The sequence below is a fragment of the Taurulus bubalis genome (assembly GCF_910589615.1).
Source record: "Taurulus bubalis genome assembly, chromosome: 20".
NCBI classification, from domain to species: Eukaryota; Metazoa; Chordata; class Actinopteri; order Perciformes; family Cottidae; genus Taurulus; species Taurulus bubalis.
In genome coordinates this window covers 14544570-14569095 of record NC_136608.1, presented here as the reverse complement: position 1 = coordinate 14569095, position 24526 = coordinate 14544570, and the positions used below count along the sequence as shown (strand labels likewise).

Genomic DNA, 24526 nt, shown 5'->3' with positions numbered 1-24526 from the left:
GTCGCTCCTCGTCCGACAGCCGCCCGCTGCCGAAGCTGTCCACGGAGTGGGAGGAGATGGTGTGACAGAGCTCCTCGAAGGAGTAGTCCCTGTCCCGGCACTTTTTGATCTCGTGGAGCAGTTTGGACAGCTCGCTCGTCACGGCGTCATCTGGGGAGAGGGGCGGGAGAGAAAGAGAGAGTAAGAAACAACATCCGAGGCTCCGGAATGAAATAACAGAAAAACTGCCAGTACACAAGAAGATATGCTTTTAACGGTTTCTGAAACAGGATCAGCAGGAACTCAGCTGGTTGCAATGCTGCGTTCTCAACACAGGGGGCAGCGCTGCACAGGGAAACTGTGCAGCAGTTCAGAGCGGTAGTACCTGTGTTTCTCCACTAGAGGAGCTGCTCTCCATTACAGGATTCATGTTGTATTGTTCGCACATATTGCAAAAAAAAAGAAAAGATACTTCCAATAAAAAAAAAGATACATGAATGAACACAAATCGATTTTAAATGTGTTTTAGGTTTCAGATAAATCTTTAATAAAATTCTGGGCTTCAGATTAATTATCTTTTATGGTGATTATGTTCAGGCGTATTCTAAAACATATTATGAACCTCATGTGAAATGTGTGTTTTTGTTATTTAACATCTATACTGCTGGTTTCTGTCACTTTCTCAAAAGGAAATCTCCCCACTTTTTTTTGGGGATTGGTGTATTTGGTGTATGACACTTACATGTCACCTTAAAGTACTGCTATCTGTGCACTTAGTTGTAATTTTTTATTCTATTGTAGATTTAATTGTAAATATTCATGCTCCCATTTCTTGCACTTGGTTTATTATTTAATGTTATGCACCACCCGCCATGACAAATTCCTTATTTGTGAAAACATACATGGCAATAAATGGTTCTGATTCTGATTTCTGGTCACAAAACAATTAAAAAAAAATAAAAAAATAAAAAAAAAAATTTTCAGCACCTTTATTCTCAGTGTAAACCCAGCTATTGCATCATCGTGTCTACTCACTCTTGTGTCTGAGGGAGGGCGAGGCCGAGGGCGAGGGGACGGAGGTGCGAGGTGCAGGGACGGGACACTTGCGAACAGGCTCCTCCAAGATGCTCCTCATCTCCATCTCCATCTCCTCCATCATATATTCTGCGGAGACAAACGAAGAAGATGGAGGATCAGACGATGAAAGAGAAGAGAGAAGGAAAAACTGAAAATGAGGAAAGTGGAGAAAAGAGAGGAGAGGAGTTTGTGGGAGAATGTGTCGGTGTGGGAAGGAGAAGCCTTTCACTGGATCAATACAATAGCGCGGCCATCAGCATTGGTAAACAGCTTGTGTTGCATTCAATTCACACTTTTCACCCGCACCGCAAACCCACTTCCCAGCTTCCGCTAATAGAGCACTCTGCTGTTCATAAAGGCCAAAGAGAAGGATTGAGTGGGAAAATGAAGAGAGGGAGAGTGGAGATCGCAGGTTCGGGTGTGGCAGAAGTTGAAGACCGGATGATATAGACTACAAGTGAGTCATTAGCCGGCAAAAAAACAAAGAAACGCTCTAATCGTGAGGCAGATTCCCTGCAGCGCCCTAATGAGGAACCCTCTTAACGTCAGGGGAGTGTGTGTACTTCTACCACTATGCATCTTGGCATTCAGCTGGATAATTATGACACACAACCATATTTGCATACAATTACACCGAGTATTTAATGCTATTTAGAGTCATTTAATGCTCATTTGATGTCATTAAATTGCCCCACAGTTTTACTCTCATTCTTCCGTCGATGCTTTCGGGAAGCGGCAGGAGACAAAGTGTCGCAAACGCCCGCACGGCAAGTGCATAACCAGTTGCTGCTGGGCGGCGGAAAATGAACTGGTAATGAATTCAAACAGTAGGGTGAGTCATGCGCTGTAAATGAAATGAGAATCAACTCGTAATGAGGTGCCCGTGGCAGCCAGAAAGGCCCTCAGCTGGTGCAAGTCAGTAAACGAGAGGTCCTCTCCTCTTTGTGTGTGTGTCCCTCTCAGCTCCTCTCCAACAGGAAATGGCATGCAGCTGATCTTTTCACCGAGTCACAGCTGCGTCCTTTTTTTCCCCTCGCTCTATCTCGCTTTCTTCCTCGCTCCCTCTCACACACACACACACACACAGTCTCCTATTTATGCAGAAGCCCTGCTCAAATCTCTGCTCTTCTTTTTTCCAGCGCTGGTTTACTGGGATTATATTTTGATGGCTGCTATTCCTCAACAATATCTACTGTCACGTGAGTTTTTGACATTTAAAAAAAGATACAAGTGGTCTATTCATGTGTATAAACATGTTTCCATCCCCCTATTATGGACATTAGATAGTCTATTGGTTTCATAAAAGCAGTGTTCATTGCATATTTGTGAATATTCAGAGTGACAAAAAGGCAGTTTAAGAAAGAAATGTATCTGCACTGCTCAGAATATGAGCAGCAGAATTCAAAGCATGCTGGATAAGTTCACATTAAACCACTGCATTAACACAGCTTAGTTGAAATGCACCAAATATGTCAAGCTGAATATATTCATGTATGTATGTATTGATTGCAGAAAAATGGATTTGCACATGTAATGTAATTTCAGTGATGAATACAAAATAGACTGTATGTGGACCACAAGGATGTTTCACAACTCAGCACATAAACACTCGCCGTGGCTCTTAGCAAACGCTCTTTTGACCACAATGCAAAGGGGCAAGGGGCAAACACATATTTAGCAGAGGCTCTGGAGAAAATCTGAGCATAAAACAATTAATTTCCTGCATTCTAGTGAACTTCATGCACGCATTTATGGAGGAAATGTATTTACGCCAAGTGATGGTTGAAAAATAATTCTAGCCAATTCTACAAATATCTATAATATTAATAATATTAGTGTTGCCTTATCTTTATGTGTAACTGTGCATCTATTATTGCACTATGTTTATATTGTTTTTATTATATTTGTATTGTTTAATTCTATGTTTATTGTTATTCGCCTTTGACCGAGTCAAATTCCTCGTATGTTCAACGTACCTGACAATAAACACTTATGATTATGATTCAGAAACCTGTTATCTTTTGCTGAAAAAGCTGTAATGGAAAAGAATTTGTGACTTTGCTGGTTACTTTTTTAAATTGAATTATGAGGCAAATGTTGAAGGAGCAAAATAATGTCTGACTCTTTGGGAGTTATTGAAAACATTAACAATGTATCCCTGTTTTAAAGCACAATCACATTTTTTTTCTCCCGATAGTATTTTTCCAGCAAAAAAAAAATAATGTTGGCAGCCATTTTTAAACAGTGCTCTTCCAAAATCTCACTGGAAAAACTTAAGATCCTGCTTCTTTGATGCTCCGGTCTGCGACTAGCAATAAGATGTGCTCGCAAAAACGTGTTCACGCTCGAGTTTCAGACCACATCGCGGAACCTACTCAGTCCACATGTGTGGTTTTAAATTAAGGCGGTATTTAGCATATGAACAGTGATAACAGTCCCTCTGTTGTTCCTGATCAAAATGTTCCACAGTGCAGTAGATACTTCTTTTATTGGTATGTGGATGTAGAGTATGACATGATGACAATGTTTGTATATACAGTACATATACATACACACACTGCAGGTTAACAGGTCTGCAGGACTCATCAAGTTTCCACCTTAAATGTCACCTGCAGTAAATCCACACTCCAACTATCAATTAGCAGAAAACACTTCTATTTCTGTAAATCCAAAAGAAAGTTAAGTTCTAGTGTCGCTGCACCTGTTCACTCCCTCGCACCTGGAGGCCTTTAAACCATGAAAACAGCTCAACTGTGAATACTCTGTTGTACTACATATACTGTGTGTGAGTATTCTATTCTTTGCTCCTGAGATGACCCAATTTCTCAAGTGAATTTCATCTAAATCTGCAGTGTGTGTGTGTGTGTGTGTGTGTGTGTGTGTGTGTGTGTGTGTGTGTCTCTTACCCTGGATAAGAGCAGTGATCTGCTGGGCTTTCGGTGCAGGATGCTCTCTCAGGATCTCCAGAGCTGTTCTCCCCTGGCTGTCTCTGAGATTGGTGTCGATCTCTGAGACATACACACACACACACACACACACACACAAACAATACAAGCATCAATACACATGAACAACAGGGCAACACAACACCCATCTGGCTTGAGTCAAACAAGATAAACTCCCTCATACATCACTCAAAGAACCTGAACTACAGACACAAGACGTATGACACACACACACACACACACACACACACACACACACACACACATACACACACACACACACACACACACACACACACAGAGACCTGCTGATTCATCTACGCAGCCACAAAACTCCAGTCAGCAAAAGATGAAGAGTTGCAGTCATTAGAGGACAGATGTGGGATTTTATAAATTCATGAAGACTCTTTACGAGCAGCTAAATACTCTTTTCACCAAATTTGTTGTCAAGGACACGTTAATGAAGGCACAAAAACAAAACCCACACAAACATGAAGGCTTACACACAGATAAAACACACAAACTCAATTGTGAGAAGAAAAAAAACAATCTTTCTTCGACAATAAATCCCCATTTACCCGACTGTAAGCCTTTTTAATCCCTTCCTGCGCTCCCGGGTCCAATTCAACATAAAAAAATAAATGACATTAAAGTCACTCTGCTGGGCACCGGAAAAGAAAAATGAACTCAAATTGAGAGAAAGCACATTTGGACTCCATGAAAAGTGATTCCTGATCGCTTCGACAAAGCCTTTCTCAGAATAGTTGGTCAGAAAAAAAGTGTTTGTGCTTGAAGGGCTGTGCAGGGTTTGAGTTTAGTGAAGCCTTGTTGATCGAGGGATGTTAATCAAATCGAGGTCAAGAGCGCACGGCCAGCCACAGGAAGTCCTGTGGGAAACAGGAAGTGCTAAAGGAAAGTGGGTGGAGGGTTGGCGGCGGTCTCAAAAAGGACAACAGTGTTCTGACTCAATCAGCTCTGAATGCAAGAAGCCTTAATGTGCAAGATGTGCATGACCTTTGACCCATTTTTAAGTTGAGTGACATCATCAAAAGGCTACATATCACACATCATATCCTGTTGAACTTTCTGCGACTCCAAAGAAATGGTCAAAACAATAATAAAGTGGGAAAGTCTGGGAGTTTATCGCAGTGAGACAGATGCCTGGAGTTCACCTGAGGGCGAATTCAACCCACAATCTGGAGGCAGAAAAGCACCTTGAAGCATCGAGCCCCGAGTTGAAATGAAAGGAAGAAAAGAAAACAAGGGAACGGTACTGTTTTTTGTATTTTCCAGGATATATTTAGAGACCCACCTGAGTCAAGCAGAAGGCGAACTACATCCATCTTCCCACAGAGAGCCGCCTCGTGGAGGGCGCTGCCGTTCTCCGTCTGAGAAAGAGACGCAGTGTGTGTTAATATTCCATCGCTTTAACAATTGAACACGGAAGACACAAATAGACGTCGAAAACACACAAGTGGATCGGGAGCACAAGGATTAAAAGGGAGCAAGGAAACTAGATTTTGATTTGATACGCTGCCTCTTTCTCTCTGGTAGAAAAAAAAATCAAAGAGTCGCATAAAACCAGCGAGAGGCCACACCGATTTCAAACCATTACAGGAGCAGCGGTTAGCTCGGCCCGCGTCAACCTCCAGTGATGCTACAGGTATGATGCAACACATGGAAACCACGGCGATGGGAGGCCGCTGGTCAGAGCCTCGTCTCGGCTCAGCAGTGATGAGAGAGGCGATTACTCTCAACGAGCCTTCTTTCATCAGAGCAACGCTCGGGAGCCACAGTGATGGAGAAGAGAACAGATGTGTGTCATCTATTAGAACAAAGGTTTAATAATAACTTTATTTACATAGCACCTTTTAAAAACAAAGTGCTCTACAGAGAAGCAAAGTATAGTTATACATAACTTAAATACCAGTGAACAAAAAGAAGACCATAAATACATCAGTGAATACATTAAAATCAAACTAATAAAGAATAAGAGCAAATGATATCGAAAACAAACAAATAAACTAATGAAAAAAAAAAACTAAAACAGGGGAACAAAATAACGGCATAAAAAAAAATCATAAACGGACAACATCAATTCTATAAAAATGTGTTTTAAGAGAAGTGATTTAAAAAAAGTTATTGAGTCTTATCTCCACACTTGCATGCACACTGCATACAACAGGAGGTACTTTGGAAGAGCAGCTACAGGAGGAACTAAACATAAAAAATGTGGAACACAGCTAGAAGTTCCCGTGCCTTCAAGGTCAAAGGTCAAGACGAGGAAATACAGTTTAAAAACACTTAAAAGTCACGTTAACCACTGCAATATACATACATTATAAATACATGTGTATCCTGTCTGTATATATAATACGGCTATTGTGGAGTCTTTACTGTTTATTTATATTACTTTCTTTTTCTATCTTATTTCCTATGTGTCTCTGCTGCTGTAATAAAGGATTATCTTATTTTATTTATCTTTAAAAAGGGACATAAATGATAGCAAACGCTGTAAAGCTTTATGGTACATCATGTCTCTATATGTCTTAATAACATTCGGCCCCATACACCTTGCTTGAAGCTAAAATCCCCACCAAGGACTCAGTCATGCGTTCACGCATCCATGATCCATGAAAAATAAATCCTACACACGCACTCAGCAACGTACATATGCTGATTCCATCGCATCCTTCACGGTTGGCTTCCTGACAACACCGATGATGAAAGCCTGGACCGAACCAAAACTACCCGGCCTTAATGAAGACAAATTATCTGGACGGCCGCCAGACGTCTGCTGATGTGCGGCTCGGGAAGTTCAGCTCAGCGCGACACTGAGCCGCTCGTCCTCCGCACGGAGTAAAAAAAAAAAAAAAAAAAACTTACGCAGGCTCCGTTTCCTCTGCAACGACAACAAAAAGTGGCATCGGACGGGACGCCAGATGCAGCCACTCCTACGCCCCTCAAAACGAGGTCAAAGGTCAATCGTCCCGGTCTCTTTTGGGGGAGAACATTGTAGGTGTGCGTCCCAGTGGAGTGGTCACAGCTGCATTGACTGCATCAAAGGATCTTTTACCCAAACACAAGTGGGAGAGCAGGAAAAGATCCACCCCCATTTTCCTCACACACACACACACACACACACACACACACACACACACACACACACACACACACACACACACACACACACACACACACTTGCCCTTCTAACCCCTCTGCGGTCATCTCTATACCACTTCCCGTTTCCCATGCCGATTGTGCAGTGATGTCACGAGGAAGCCGACTCTCGCTCTCTAAGAGCTTCCGAGAATTGAAAGTAAAGGCAGATGACTTTCTGTTTTTCGTGGCTGCGCCGGCCGAAGTGTGACTGCTGATGTTGAACGTAAAATGCAAAGTCCACCAGTTTATGTGTGTTTATGTGAGAGTGTGTGTTTCCACTAAACTTTTGTCCCGTGTTGTTGGCTACCTGCCAGTTCCTCCAGAGGGATTTCCCCTCATTATTATGGAAACTCTCAGAGAAAGAGACAGCGTGAAAACAGAGTGATGGAGATGCTTTCATGAATTATTCATTCACACTCAGTCAGACCTATATGGCTTGACTCCAATTACTGACCTGCATGATCATTCTCTCTCTCTCTCCATCTCTCTTTCTCTCTCTCTCTCCATCTCTCACACACAGTGATTTCCACTCGTGACAACGTCCAAGGTGGCCATCTGTGAGTAGCCCACAGTGTCCAGTCTGTGCTGTCATCAGTGAAGCTCCAACACCGCGGCCTTGCACACAATATGACAGAGAGCATATTCCCATATATTCCCATATTTGCATCAGCGATGGAAGACCAATGCAAGAAGACGTTTTGTTTCCGCGTTACAAGTGTCAGACTTTCATCTGGGCATGTAAACCATCATAAACCGGCTCATTGTGATTGTTTTTCCTTGTTTTACTGAGTAACTGCGACATCGCTGAATCTGAACACACTGCAGAGAATGAATGTTACAGTTTTCACATTTTTGTCTTCTTTTCCCCCTCGTATAAAATCTGCTAATAAGCACTGCACGATTTGATCATAGCCTCGCTACCAGTGTGCATTAAAACTTCCCATCGTCGGGTTCCTTAAGCTTGCTCTGATGACAAGTCATCTCGCTCAAATTGGCGAGCGTAACACCTGCAGGGCAGCAATGTTTCTCTTAAAAGAGATGCCGGGAAAATTAGCTGTTTTCTGCACTATATTCTCAGCCCAAAAGAGACGTAGTAGAACAAGAACCAGCTCGGTAGCTTGCAGAGGAAGAGTTGAATGCTCCTCATCACGAGAGACACAACAAGAGAGACGGAGACGGCGTGCAGAGGACGAAGGCCAATCAAAGACGCCGAGTGTTCGTCTTCACTAGCAAGGAGCCAGAGGCCAAATCCCTGCAGAGAAACACAGCCCTCCTCTTCAGATCTCTCACACACACACACACACACACACACACACGAGGACAGAAGGCAAGGAAGACGGGCAGAATGCCGCTGACTCATGCGTCTCCTCGCTGTGGGAGCATTAGAATGACTCCCATACCCAACAGGTCAAGTTGTTCCTGTCTCTCTGGAGGTAAAACAGACACGAGCGCCACAATATCCACTAAAGCCTGAAGGGCAGAGGCTCAATGTGACAAAGTCTCCTCCCAAGCAGATTTATTTTCCCGCCGTCTCAAAAACATGCTGGAATACTGGACATGAGCTCTCACACAGCCGGGGAAAGGGAGAGCTCTTTGTTCATTTTCATATTGGTATTGATTGCTCCCTGCTGCTGCGGCTCCTCGGCATCTGAACTGTCTTGTTTCTCGATTCAGAGTCTTTGAGTCTGGCGGAGCGGCAAAAACATTTGAAGCTGGTTTTGCAGAAGCAGACATTCACAGGTAACTTATGTGTATAATGCAGATGAAGTGGCGTTTGTGTTGGTTACTGCACGTGACTCTGAAGACTGAGGTTTAAGTGAAAAGACTTCTTCAGACTACACAACCTTTGTGTTATGTTCTGAGACCTTGAGTCGGCACAGGAAGAGACACTTCTGGACCCCACAATGATCTGTTGCAGATGCTTTTTTTATTGTAACCAAAAAACAACGATGCACTTGCAGATGGAGCGCCTCAAAGACGCGATAGGGAAAATAAACGTCTTGCAATGAGAATAATCAGAAAGGACTCAATTAAAATAGTCTTAAGAGACCATTCAATACAGCATGGGGCTGCTTTTCCTCCACTTAACAGTTAAGAGAAGCGAGCAAAGTCAAATAGTTTAGTTTGCCAGAGGAAATCGTCTCAAGGGAAGGAAAACAGTGTTGGGAGGAAGCTGTCTTTTGACAAGGCCTCACGAAACCAAATGGCCCAGAACGGGTCGGGACAGAAGAGGAAGACCAAAATGTAAATGAACGAGCAGAAGAGCAGCCGGCAGAAAGAGAGCAGTAATGAAGCACCGGCGACCGCAAGCGACTTTAGATGTAGTGTTTGTAAAGAGGACCTCTCAGGAACAGCCCGTCCTCCTCCTCCTCCTCCTCCTCCTCCTCCTCCTCCTCCTCTCTCAATCTTTTCTCCCAATCAATTATTCATCCCTCTCCACCGCCACACCATGGGAGGCTTGCACCGCATATACATGCTCTCTGAGACACTCACACACACACACACACACCCACACCCACACACACACACACACACACACACTTTCAAAAAGAAGAATCTGCCAAGCATTTATGCCCGTGGTGGATTATATACACAGAAACCGAAGCCGTGCTGTCTTTCATTAAAAACACAAGACAGCAGCTTCTAAAATATTCACTTCACAGCAGAGATGAGAGAAGGGAGGTTTCTGAACTTTTACTCACTTCACACTTGATTCGGTTTAAGAATTTATGAATACAGACCAAAAAATGATTCCTGGAAATTTGATGCGACGTGAATTTCCACATGCAAAGTGTCTCAAAATGATTAAAAGTCTCCACAAATCTTAATGTGAGCTACTGACCTGATTAAGACATCTTTAAAAAGTTCAAATGAAAGAAATGTAAAAAGAAAGAACCAACAACAGGCTCGGTGTATCGGCTTCGGTAACAATGTAAACAACTATTGCAAACAGGTTTTCAAATCCAATTTTGTCAAAATGAACCAGGTTTGCCTTGAGCAAAGAACAGACAATGAAAAAGCTATTTTTTTTCTTCTGTTATTTCTCATTTTTGTCCAAAGGGCCACTATAATCTCTGCCAGAAATCCGTTTAATGCTTGGATGCCGATTTAGGCCACGAACCGCTAAAAGCCATTCATGCTTCCTCACCACAGAGTTGACGTCCATGCCGGCCTCCAGCAGCGTCTGCACGGTGCTGTGGTGTCCGTTGCGTGCAGCCAGGTGGAGCGGAGTGTGGCGGCGAGTGTGGCTGGCCATGAGGTTGGGGTGAGCGCTCACCAGCATGCGCACCACCTGTGTGGAAAAAGCAGAGCCGCACGTCAGCGGCAAGGCAGCGGAAGTTTGAGAGAAACTGGGCCATGAGTCACCTTTTTGTAACTGTTTTTAAAAAGAGAAAGCACAGCAAAAAGTGTTTTTTTTCTACTAAAGGAAAATACTGTAAATAATTTGTTGCCCCTCAGAATCAAAGAGGATTAATGTTGAATTATAACACAGAAACACTGCAGCAGTCACCGTGACAGAAGCTTCTTCCCCAGCCAATTATGCTGATTTTTAGCTTTTGCAAAACCAAAAATACAAGATGAAAAGGCCACGTGAAGATTTACAAAGTGTGTTTGTCTGCTCGAACATGAACCGCAAATCACAGCATGTGCGGCTAATTTACCCAATAAACCAGTGTCACAAAACCAACATTAAAGTCAGAGTTAGCTTTGATAAACCAACAGATAAAATCTGCTAACTCCAGTTGTCACTTCCAAAAGTGGCAGTTATTGTCCTGTGATCCTTACTTCTGTGTGAAGTCTCTAAAAAATGAATTTAGTTTATTTGCATCCATTAATCACTTTAAAAGGTGATGCGTCCCGACAGCTCGACAGTCAGATGAGGATGGCAAATTATCATTCAGTGTTGTTTCCAACCTACTTTGAATATAAATATACAGTAGGTCAGTTTTATGTAAATCCTTGAATTAAAAAGGACCTGTCAATCATCCTGAGCGGAGCAGGAGGCCGTGAGTAGAGGAAGTGGAGCGCGTTTGTTTGATCGTGGACGGCCATCGCGCAGTTTTCTCGAAAGCGTCCTCCTTTAACGTGTGTGTCTGAATGTGTGTGTGTGTGTGTGTGTGCACTAAACTTTTGCCCTGTGTGAGTTACATCTCCATGCAGCAGCAGCAGCAGCAGCAGCAGCAGCTTCCACCACAGGGATTTCCCTTCATTACAGATGCAGAGAAGGAGAGAGCGAGAGAGAAAACGCCGCTGCCCTTATAAATTATTCATTCGCACTCAAGACAAACCTGTGTGGCTTGACTGCAATTACTCACTACCTTACAGAGAGGAGGTGTGATTGCATTTGAGCATCAGCAGGCACTTGTGGCACACGAGTCCTCACCGTGAAGCTGCCCCCCCTGTGATGTGTGTACGTTTTCTCACATTCCTAAAAGAGTAAAGTGGCAGTTCTAGAAAAAATGTCCACCTGTCGTATTTGAGGGCGTTTATATTTTGAGCCGCTCATTCTCATGCAGCGCGGTCCTCGTCGCTGCTGTTGTCCTGGAGGAGGCCCAGATCGAGTCACCAGCTGCTCCCGTTCCCGTGCCAAAGCGGATCCGTAACGCACGCAGAGGTTCGTATATGCCTCCGAGAGATATGATCCCTCACCAGCTTCCCACCCCGTTAACACTACCGGTTTGCTTGGATGGAGCCTGGTGACGTAAATCTACCTTAACAGAGTTGAACCTTTAATATGAATTTAGCTGGAGTTGCACTTCATCGTTTAGTGCAAATTAAATGTTATTCGGGGTAAGTTGCACCCTCGTATCCTTCTGGATCTCCACCCTCTAGTTAGTATATTGGGATTTGAGCTTCTCCCCTTCTGGACACAGCAAAAAGTCAACAGGATCCTCATGTGCCGGCTGAGCCTTCCAGGTAACAAATGAAGGGAAAACGTAAACAGTGACTGGATGTACTCCACCTTATGTAAGTTGTATTGAGTTTATCTAAAGTTCAAAATATGTGACGGTGCAAAGTCTTCGACAGTAATGAGTTGCCTATAATGCATGCTGAATAAATGATTCTTTACTTGAAATTCATGTTGAATAGGAACAAATGTGCACTGTTATCTTTTAGAAACTACTCAAAACATTCCGGTACATGTCTAGTTTATAGACTAGGTCCTTTATATTTCCGCAATATCTACACTATTAAAAGTAATACAGGAACATTTAACAAGATGAGAAATTCCAACTCAAAACAGCACTCATCTTCTGGCCTTTGCAGCACAATATATATATATGTATATTTCTTCATGCATTCTCACTGACCTGCAGCCGTCCATACAGCGCTGCCAGGTCCAGAGGGGTCTCCTGTTGGCTGTTCCTCATGGTGGGGTCGGTCAGCTCCTGCAGCAGCACTGACACCACCTCCGAGTGTCCGTACTGGGCCGCACAGTGAAGCGCCGTTTCCCTCTCATGGTTCTGCGGGAGAATGAAAGGAAAGAAGGATCGACGGAGGGGAAAGGTGGAGGAGAGAGAAGGGGGGTGGGAGTGGATGCAGGAAATATGGGAATGATGGAGAGTGGGCAGAGAGTAAGAGAGTGGAAAACATAACAGAAGAAGGATGGAGGGAAGGTCAAAGGTCAAGAAGAAAGGGAGGTGAAAGATAAGGTGATTAATAGCATGGAAAATAAGAAGGTGGTGAGTTAGAAGTCGGGAAAATGAGGATGGAGATAGAGGAAGGAAGAAGAAAAATCGTTTTTATTCATCAATCGGATCACTGACACTGAAATTCAAGACGTACATTTACGCTACTGGTAGGAAGCGCACGTCTCGGTCAGTATATCATTCTGCATGCACAAATTCCAGAAGCGTGTCAGGTTTGTGAGCGCCGTCGGGGGAAATCTACAGCTTCCTGTCCGCGAAACAGAAGAGAGATGGTCCAGAACAAAGTGTTTTTCTCAAACCCTCTGGGCCTTTTTGGTCCCGACAGCTGAGCCCGTCGGCCTCCATTCAACATATTCAGAAGGAACTGAATATGGACTAAGAGCCTTATTAAAAAGCATCAATTCTCATTCCAAAAGGCTACATGATGCGCGTTGTTACATGACTCCTTTAAATTCATTTCTCACAAGTTACCGTTCATTTGTTTAAATTCAGTTTAAACCTCATGTACGCAGACGTAAGGATAGCATATAAAAAACTTTTATTTGTTACTATTTTGTCATTAGTATGCAAATATACATGATACTTATATTTGCAAACTAATACATTTCATCCCATCTTTAAACACTGCTTATAAATGCTAAATCGTGGAACCAAAAGCCAGACTGTAAATTCATGTGATAGAAAACAGAGCTGCGATTCAGCCAAACTCTAACACATTTATCAAAGTCAGACTTCTGGAGTGCGATGCAGCCACTTTGGTCCAAAATGTCGCTTTAATTTTATTTTGAACCTGGAAAGCCCTCTGTGTTTAGAGGATGTTTGGCTGTTTTGGGGTCCTGTCGGGACGAGAACATTGTTGGTGGTCCCCGGGGTCCTGCAGCGCTGGGTGGAAACAGCCCAGTGTTGACTGGAAAAAAAACGAGCACAGGGACACCGAGAAAGGAGGGAGAGACGAGATGGATCACCATTTCAGGGGAGAAGAAAGAGATGAAGATAAAGAGAGCAATATGTGTATGTTCCTACAGTATATAGTTAAAAAAAGATAATCTGGCACCCGTATATTAATATATACACGTGATGGAAGCACATGCTGTCTGCATTTAGGCTTCTGAGCATATTATCAAAGGGGATAAAGCAAAGTAACAACAGGGAATGTGTGTGTGTGTGTGTGTGTGTGTGTGTGTGTGTGTGTGTGTGTGTGTGTGTGTAGCTGTGTTGTTGCCGGTGTTTGTCCAAGAGCAAAACCTACATTTTAAGTAAGCTGCTGGAATTGAACACTAGAGTGGAAAAAGGAAGGAGGGGGGAGGACAAAAGCAAGAGGAGACAAGAGGAGAGGAGGCAGGAAAGAGGTCGAGCAACTGAAGGAATTATTTAGAAAGAGAGAGAAAGTAGGAATCGTCCCACAAGATCTGATGTCAACAAACAAAGACATCAAGCTCTACTAGCTCTACTGATGTTTCCAGAGGCCTTTATTCATGTTCAACCATCAGCCTTATTTTGACAAATATATAATTTTCTCCTTCACAATCAATCTCCAGAAGAGCTATGGAACAAATAAAACATACATGACGAGTGTAAACATTAATTAGATGACTTTTAGCTATACATGTGGACATTATTACAACATTTTCTCTTTCCTAAAAGGCCCATATGAAGGCTGAAATCTAGCATTAGCATAACCTTACCGCGCGGCAGTTTAGCCGTTCCCATTCCAGCTAGCATTAGCATCTTATTACAATACATTTAACCACACTTTTATGGGTTCATTAAGATAGAAAGTCACTAAACATATAGTCAACGTACCTTGTTCCCGTTCATAAAGTGACTCTACTTTATGAACACCTTTTCCTTCAGTACACACCCATCAATTAACGTACTTTTAATAAGAAGTCAAGTTATGAGATTAGCATCTACTTCCGGTCTCGCCAGGAGGCCTTCAAAATAAGAGGACCCGAAACATACAAAGGCACTTACAAAATAAAGGCTGGCAGGAAATAGTCACCCTATTAACAGAACCTTTGTACAGCTATTTCCACCACTTGGAGAGTCAATCAACCAATCAAAGTATAGTTTGCACCGTAGTGAATAGTAACGTCATCTTCCCTGAGACAACTTGTGAAATAACACAAAGCTAGTCGACGTATTTCTTCAATCTTCATGAAAGTAAAACTGAAAAAAAAGTCTATATAATTCGCTACAGAACATAATAAGGTTGCTCCCAACAAGAGAGTGAAAAATTGAACATGAACACAATGTCGGGCCGACTGTGTGACATGAAATATAGGAATACAGGTGATTATTGAGTTGCTCTTTGAAGACGAGCTCACCTTTTCATGTGATTGACAGATGATAATATTCTGTTTCATGCTTCAAAACACAGACATGCCACATTTGTAAAAATAAAACCCCTCTCAAGCTTCCATGATGAATCAGCATGAACACACTCAGATCTCAGATCTCATCTCACGCCTTTTTCCTTGCGCTCCTTCTCCCCGGAGCCTCGCCCCCTTCCATCTCCCAGCTCTCCCTGCTTCCATGCACCCCTCTGAGCAGCGAGGGAGAGAGATGAAGAGATACTGTCCGTGTGAATACGGAGGGAAAGAGCCCCCTGTATGAAGACACACACACACACACACACACACACACACACTAGCTGCAGAAAACACCAACAAATGGGCTTCGGAGCGTTCCCTCCTCCTCAGCCAATCAGATGCATCTATCCCCCCCTCCCGGATCACACACCCCTCTCCAGTGATGGCAGTGGAAGCTTCCAGAGCGGGTCTGATTGCAGGTCCACCGTACTGAAAGCACAATAATCACACACTCGTGCACACTGTAATTCACATTCTTCACAGTTTGCTGGTGTAATTGTTGGTTGCACGATGTTTAATAAACTCCATTTGCTCCGTTCCTGTGTGGATATTCGATATTACTATTTTCAACTGGAGTGACTGATCTTCACCAAGGGATCATTTAAGTGTCATCTTATCTAATCTGTAGTATATATACACTGTCTTTATCAATGTGATCCCAAAGTCCCAAACCACCACACATGCAGCACAATCAGTCTTTATTTGCTAGTGTGGTGGCAGGGGCGTGGTTAGCTCAGCTGCAGAGGGGGAGGGGAGAAGCGACTCAGGGAACAGGTGCCGGGATGAGGCGTGATCAGCCTTAGCTGGGTGCAATTGTTTGTGTGTATGGGGCTGTGTCTCCCATATAAGCAGTGGTTGAGGAGGAGTGGGGACAGAGGTAGCAGAGACGGTGGAACGGCTGACAGTCGAGGAAACGACAACCCAGGCATACCTGCACTATACCTGTCAAAAATAAAGCTTGTTACGGACCTGCAAACTACGGTGTGTTGCCCTCTTTGTGCTGCCCGATACTTGTGGGGTAACAGGGATCATTACAGCCAGTATTTAGAATAGCAATGCAGTGGAGAATATAATTAATCTATTAAAAGTTAAAAACAATGATTTAGGGCAGTGGTTATCAAGTGTAGTTATCAAGGAAAATAACAACTTGGATCTAGTTGAAGTCTCAAAACCTTCTTTTTTGGGGGCTTGTGGCTCCTTAAAATAAAGCAAAAATCTATTTTTAAACATTGTCTCACTGGTTGAATATTTCTTGCCTCTCTGGGCTTTCACACTCAGTAACAGTGAGTTTCAAATGCACCACTTTAAATCTTGGGTTTTACCAGAGATGTGCTTATAAGTTTCTTCAAAATAAAACATTCAGCATGCAAAAAAAAAACTCGGGTCAAAAGGACCGAACGCTGACTAATCGACTTCAAGGGGCCAGCGCTGGTGGAAAGTGGGCTCTCAGCCAAAAGCTTAACCAACCTGAACTTTGACCCCGACATGCCGTCCTCAACATCGTACGCAATGTGGGTTTCTGGCACTGACAGGAGACGGAAGTTATGAGGGTATCATTTTACTCTCGAGAATGAAAGAAAAGTTCGTTGGCACATGGCAGAAAGTATCAGAGGACGTGGATACCAAACCAAGATAGAATATGTGTATTCTTATTGTTTATATTCTGATTCCTGGTATCTTACTGTGCTGCTTCATAGAATTAAGAAGGCTCTTCATTCTAAACATTATACCTCTCTAACCATGAGCTCCTGCGTGTTCGGAGTGAAACCAGGGAGATTGATGTGTTTAAATAATGAATGGTGTGAGGAGGTACTTTTCTATACTTACGTAAAAATGCAAAGATTACAGAAAAGGTCTTTTTCTGTTCTGTTAATCGGGCAGAAAACATTGAGATCAGGTTGTGTTGGGAACTAATGTATTAAAAAGGATTTTAGGAGGATTAGCAGTTTTTATTCTGGTGGTTTAATGTGGGTTGTTCATCATGAAGATAATTGTGGGCATCAATGAAATCTACAGCATTGAGCTTTTGGAAAGATTGTTTCATCAACTACTGTTTGAACCCTTGACAATTGACATTTCCTTGACAGCCGAGCAACTCCCTCCCATCTGCTGATGAAAGTCATGTGATCCAATCAAAAGCTCCAGAACAGCCAATGAAAGAATGGTGAGATTGTTTCCTCAACATCTGGTTATTTACATTTGGATCGCGGATCAGGCCTCCAACGGGATGATAGGGACTACATTTTCTGATTTAACACACACACACACATACAAAGCTAAACAAGCTATTTCTCTATCACACACACACACACACACACACACACACACACAAATGCTCAACACGGACATGAAACCACTGGGACGTAGATTGGAGACATTGTTGGTGCTGCCGATCACCCGTTCTGCAGCCTGAAACAGCCCAGACAGAAAGGAGGACAAATAGATGAACAGAGCGACAGGAAGAAGGAGATGGAGAAAAATAGGAGAGAGAGAATCCCTCCGTGTTCTCAGAGCCAGCTATATATTTCCATTACGCTCGCTCTGACAGCTTTCCGATATCATCTCGCACTCTGTGTATTGTTGCTGATTGAGCCCTGAGCAACAGCCATCTACTAATGACCCATCAGCATGGCATGGCAGCACATTATTGGCATGCCCGTGCAAATGGATGTCAGCGCATATACATATATGACGCTGATTCACAGCTAATGGTCATAAATGTAAAAATGTACGTCATGAAAAGTATCTGCGTGGGTTTTATTCGCGTTTAAGGAAGGTGATAAATCTTTACTCCCCATGTAGCATAGCACCTGCATTCTCCTGAAGGGCGCACACACACAATGTACTCGAGCACACACACACACACACACACACACACAATGCACTCGAGCACTCGTAAACACGATCGGCGGCGGCTGAGTTCGTCCACGTGGGACCGAACAAGCGTCCATGCAAATAAGCTGCGCTTATCTGACGGGCCGGGGCTGAAATGAAACCAGAGCGAACGGAGCGCAGAGGTATTTGTTTGAACACACACACACACACACACACCGTGTTAATGCTGATGGACTGATATGCAGGATGAGCTTCGGCTGCTTTACAGCGTCTCATAATCCCAGCAGCTCAGCGCTGCCCGCGGACAGCTGGGTAAACAAATAGAGGCGGAGAGACACCAGACGCACAAGGTGAAACTCTCTTATTCCTCTTATTATACGGAGCCATTCCTCCGTGTCCATGTGTACGTTTTACATCTGCTGTTGCTTTTATTCAGCAGTCTGTTGAATGTGAAGAAGCGTTTCTTCTTATTTGGTCAAAATTGTAATCAGCAAAAGACATTTTGAAGAAATGTGAGGTGCATTCTTTTTTTTTGTTTTTTGTGGCAGTGCCAATTATCATCTAGCGGGAATCAAAGCTAACGTTAGCAAGCTAGGCTTCCCGCTTCTTAGTGGATGCTAGCTAGCCTAGCTTAGGGGCTAACAAAATATCTGTTTTTAATGACAGTATACATTACTGTATACTTGAGCTTGTATATTTCCTCCTCGTAAGCTAACGTTAGCAAGCTAGGCTTCCCCCTTCTTAGTAGATGCTAGCTAGCCTAGCTTAGGGGCTAACAAAATATCTGTTTTTAATGACAGTATACATTACTGTATACTTGAGCTTGTAGTTTTCCTCCTCGTAAATTTGAAATGTATAATTAAAATGGCCATCCTTTGTTTCAGCCTTAAAGGCTTGGAACAAATATGTTGTCCAAATAAAAAGATGAACGAATAGGAATCTTTCAGTACATGAGACAGGAATATGTACAGACTGAGAGGTGGAAAGAGGAAGAAGAACGCACAAGTTACCGATGGGAATTAGTACACAGCACTTCCGCTAACTATTTCCATTGATTCAAAAATGATTAAATTCTTTAGTCTACAAAATGTCGGAAAACAGTGAAAAACGGCCATCGCATGTTTCCTCGAGGCCAAGGTGAGAAAGAACCCAAACAACGCCAAAAATATTCAGTGAACAAAGACGTAAAAAAAAATAGAAGAAAGAAAAAAAGAAAAGAAAAAGCACTTGCATGATAAATGACATCAACATTTAATCAAAATAGTGGCAAAATAATTGATTAAATTCCCTCTCCACGAATAAAGATGCTTTTGACCATTTTCCATGGAAAGTATTGACTTTAAAACTGGTGACTGCTGCTTATAGGGCTATTTGTTCATATTTTATGTTTCACTGATTACAATTTAACAATAAATTGACAACCTTCAGGCACTGTTACAATTACATATTACTGGATCTACATGTCTATGCATAACTCAAAAATGTATTCACTTATTAAATTCATTTAGAATGTTATCATCTTTGACTAGTGAAGACCAACTCATACAATCTGAATATGAGAAATCATATATGGATGAAAAGATGCAAGGAATTCAATCAAGGAAATTCAATTGGATTGCTTTTAGTCCGACAAAAGATGAGGAGGTGTTCAGAGGAGCAGTGGGATTCGACCCGATGGTTAAAGAGATTCATTCTGTTCCCTCACAGCTTCAAGGTTTCTGCTCTGTCGTTGAAATTGTTTAATTGTTTGATCTCCCGGTCGGGTTAGCGACTTGAAGGGGAACCATATTTGCATTTTCCGTTAAAATACCAAAGGGGAAATCGTCTTCGTATATAACACCTCGATTAACACGCTCACGCACAATCTGCTCTCGGCTCGCAAGAAGCACTCGGGGCTGTAGTTTGTTTTGAATAAGGGCGAGATTTATTTTTACTAAACTTTAATGAGGGAGCCCGCTGCCGACGGAGCGCCAGGCTGTGGCAAACATATGACAACAACACTTTTGTAAAACCCGATTGCTCATAAGAAAACATCCGTTGGCCTCGTGTGCCTATGAGTGTGTGTGTGTGTGTGTGTGTGTGTGTGTGTGTGTGTGTGTGTTTTGGCAAGCGGCGGGCATGCTGGTTGGCGATGTTTGAACAAGAACTTTCCCAGGGCGGTTTCTCGTAGTGCCATGTGTTCTCAGCTAGGAAGCACATGGTTTCATTTTCACGTGTGGTAGCAACATGTGTGCATGATGGGGCATGAAATTACCGCAAGTGTAACACACACACACACACACATACACACACACAGAAAGACATTGGTGGAAACACACAGCAGGCGAGCCACCTCATGACCTTTTACCTTTGTCTTAGTTCCCACAGCCTCTGGACTCCCAGAAGGCCTTGCTGCACCTGGAGAAAAGCCTGCAGTATTTCACGCATTCGTGGACACAGATGTCCCAACATGCAACGCTCCCTTTTAATCTCTCTTATTATCTGCCTTGATTGTGTGCTGCTGGCCTCCTTCCTCCTCCTTTGGGAGAACAGAAGGGGAGGCGTTGGGAAACAGAGGAGGACAAGAAGGGGAGAGAAAGGACTTGTACTTCTGTTTATGGGAAAGAAAACATTCCTGGGGTCTATCTGCAGCACAGAGGGACATACTTGACCTCGTCCGTCACCCACACACACACACACACACACAGAATAACCCTTAGATTGACGAGTCCAGAGGCCCCATACAGAGGAAGCCCAGATGTTGTTCTGCTGGTTCTCACACACACACACACACACACACACACACACACACACACACACACACACACACACACACACACAATAATTGTGATAGTCCTGCTGTGCTGTGGGCAATCGCCTCGGGGTAAAATGTGTCTTCATTAGTCGGCCAGCATACGTGTTTTTATTTTAAGTGCTGCTGGTTTCAAATCCCGGAGCCAGAGAGCCTCGGAGCAAGGGGCACAGCCGGCTGCGTCTTACACGCAAATTAAATTGAAAACATGCTCGAGGTCTTCTTTATTTTGCTGTCGAGTTATGAATTATGTAGCTGCAGAAAAATGAGACATAAAGTTGTCAAACAGGAAGGTTATTTAAAGAGGAGACAGCCACATTCTGCTTATTAGCTGTCATTGAGATTTAATCCGTGCCGCAGCAGAGCTTTCGCTGCTTTTTTCGGAGCCTCCTTGAACGCACCATGAATTTTCTTCAAAATGGTTCAGGTAAAGATGTGACCAGGTGGCGTGAAAAGGGCACTTTTGTCAGATGTCGCAGGTGGAACTGTTGACCAGCACTCCACAGGATGCCGTGCCGCTCTGTGGCTTCGTCGCCATTTCTCAAAATGTGATTCATGAAGGCCAAAAGGGAAGAATTGTGAAATCTGAGAGCACAAAAGATAATTGAAATGTCATCGCTCTCTTTAGTACACACCTCTTGACTTGACCCGAGGTACTCATAATGCTTTTTTTCAAGGTCCGCCCTGCTGCCCCCGAGCAGCTTACTCACTCCTTTTACTTCTCCAGACAGACCCTTAGCTTACTTTTTTTTAGGATGAGTAAAAACACGCTCCGTCACATCTCTGTCATCATTTTCAGATCAATACAGGAAACAGACGCTGTGGGACTCCAGGATCCTTGAAAGGGATGTTGTGATTTAGGACCAGCAGCTTCAAAAGGTGACGCTTCAAAGTCAAATCCGGTATTATTTCTACCCATTATCTAAGTGAGGCATCAGTTCATGAGTCAATCCGAGAGAGCACAACAAACAACGCCTCCGTCTTCTAAACATGCGTTTGGCCCGGAGAGCAAACCTCAAGTAAACAAGCAATCTCTCACCATCTATCGCTGTCGCTCTCACACACAAACACACACAGTGTGTTACACTTCAACCGTCTACAGTTCTTCAGTCCTGCTGACCGCACAGTTGTTTTTCTTCCATCTTGTATACGATAAATACTTCTTCCATCTTAAGTACTTCTTCCATCTCGTATACGATCGGTACTTCTTCCATCTTAAGTACTTCTTCCATCTCGTATATGATCGGTACTTCTTCCATCTTAAGTACTTCTTCCATCTCGTATACGATCGGTACTTCTTCCATCTTAAGTACTTCTTCCATCTCGTATATGATCGGTACTTCTTCCGTCTGTTATACGATAGGTACTTTTTCCACCTTAAGTACTTCTTCCATCTGGTATGCGACAGGTACTTCTTCCGTCTGGTATACGATAAATACTTCTTCCATCTTAAGTACTTCTTCCATCTCGTATATGATCGGTACTTCTTCCGTCTGTTATACGATAGGTACTTTTTCCACCTTAAGTACTTCTTCCATCTGGTATGCGACAGGTACTTCTTCCATCTGGTATACGATAAGTACTTCTTCCATCTTAAGTACTTCTTCCATCTCTTATACGACAGATACATCTTCCATCTGGTATACGATAAGTACTTCTTCCATCTCTTATACGTTAGGTACTTCTTCCATCTTAAGTACTTTTTCCATCTCTTATACGATAGGTACTTCTTCCATCTTAAGTACTTCTTCCATCTCTTATACGACAGATACATCTTCCATCTGGTATACGATAGGAACTTCTTCCATCTTAAGTACTTCTTCCATCTGGTATGCGATAAGTACATCTTCCATCTGGTATACGACAGGTACTTCTTCCATCTCTTATACGACAGGTACTTCTTCCACCTTAAGTACTTCTTCCATCTCTTATACGACAGATACATCTTCCATCTGGTATACGACAGGTACTTCTTCCATCTGGTATACGATAGGTACTTCTTCCATCTTAAGTACTTCTTCCATCTCGTATACGATCGGTACTTCTTCCATCTTAAGTACTTCTTCCATCTCGTATATGATCGGTACTTCTTCCATCTTAAGTACTTCTTCCATCTCGTATACGATCGGTACTTCTTCCATCTTAAGTACTTCTTCCATCTCGTATATGATCGGTACTTCTTCCGTCTGTTATACGATAGGTACTTTTTCCACCTTAAGTACTTCTTCCATCTGGTATGCGACAGGTACTTCTTCCGTCTGGTATACGATAAATACTTCTTCCATCTTAAGTACTTCTTCCATCTCGTATATGATCGGTACTTCTTCCGTCTGTTATACGATAGGTACTTTTTCCACCTTAAGTACTTCTTCCATCTGGTATGCGACAGGTACTTCTTCCATCTGGTATACGATAAGTACTTCTTCCATCTTAAGTACTTCTTCCATCTCTTATACGACAGATACATCTTCCATCTGGTATACGATAAGTACTTCTTCCATCTCTTATACGTTAGGTACTTCTTCCATCTTAAGTACTTTTTCCATCTCTTATACGATAGGTACTTCTTCCATCTTAAGTACTTCTTCCATCTCTTATACGACAGATACATCTTCCATCTGGTATACGATAGGAACTTCTTCCATCTTAAGTACTTCTTCCATCTGGTATGCGATAAGTACATCTTCCATCTGGTATACGACAGGTACTTCTTCCATCTCTTATACGACAGGTACTTCTTCCACCTTAAGTACTTCTTCCATCTCTTATACGACAGATACATCTTCCATCTGGTATACGACAGGTACTTCTTCCATCTGGTATACGATAGGTACTTCTTCCACCTTAAGTACTTCTTCCATCTCTTATACGATAGGTACTTCTTCCATCTTGTATACAACAGGTACTTTTTCCATCTCGTATACGACAGGTACTTCAGTAGTATGTGTAATGAGGTCTGATCCTGAATGCGATCTGTGATATAATGTATAATGTGCTTTTGATGTGTCATCATATTCTACTGTCAAATCATTGACAATAACTGTGACCACACACACACACACACACACACACACACACACGCACACACTAAACAATAGGAACTACTGGGACCAATTAGGCAGTAAACAGTGAGCTGGAACTGGTTTACCGCCGACTAATAATATCCACTAGCCTCCATTAATCTGCTATTGGCTGCAGCGTTCAACTGGCCCACCTCCACACTCCACCTTCTTCTCTTTCCATCAATTTCCGCCTGTTTTTTTTTCCTTTCCCTTCTCAAGACCTTTCAGACTCATTACAGCTCCGTCCTGCGCCGTTTTCCACAGTCTCGCGTCACTATTTGTCACCCGGCGTACAAAAAGGTGAGCGGAGAATGCGGTGTTTATCTCAGCCGTGTAAGAAAAAGCCCCATTATTAAGACTCATAACAGTGTGCCTCTCCGGAGAGAGACGGACATGCACTCGACCTCTGACACGAGCATTGCGGTGCGTGGGCAGAGTGATATCGTGGCGTGCAGCCGTCGGCTTGCTGTGAGTCTCGGTGACGGGTGTGAGCGTATATCAACCCGACTAATGTATGCAGGCCTTGCTTTCTACAGCAGGCGAGACAGACAGCGGGGAAATATGGAGCTCGGGCATCGTAAACACACTCACGCCACATAAATCTTCCCTTCAGATGTATGCCTGCAAGCCGAGAAGCACTGTATCGCACCGA

General features: G+C 43.1%; 1 protein-coding gene across 3 annotated transcripts in view; it reads right to left on the bottom strand.

Moving 5' to 3' along the window:
* The window catches only part of anks1b (ankyrin repeat and sterile alpha motif domain containing 1B), a gene marked incomplete at its 5' end in the record, with an annotated part of 183893 nt that overhangs the window by 106524 nt on the left and 52843 nt on the right, over nucleotides 1–24526 (bottom strand). For all 3 annotated transcript variants that reach the window (XM_079236213.1, XM_079236212.1, XM_079236214.1), the window contains 6 exons: nucleotides 1–150; nucleotides 1015–1143; nucleotides 3963–4064; nucleotides 5314–5389; nucleotides 10312–10455; nucleotides 12476–12628. The exon at nucleotides 1–150 is cut by the window's left edge and continues 35 nt beyond it. In XM_079236213.1, the coding sequence (XP_079092339.1) occupies nucleotides 1–150; nucleotides 1015–1143; nucleotides 3963–4064; nucleotides 5314–5389; nucleotides 10312–10455; nucleotides 12476–12628 (754 nt within the window). The remainder of the gene's footprint in view (nucleotides 151–1014; nucleotides 1144–3962; nucleotides 4065–5313; nucleotides 5390–10311; nucleotides 10456–12475; nucleotides 12629–24526) is intronic.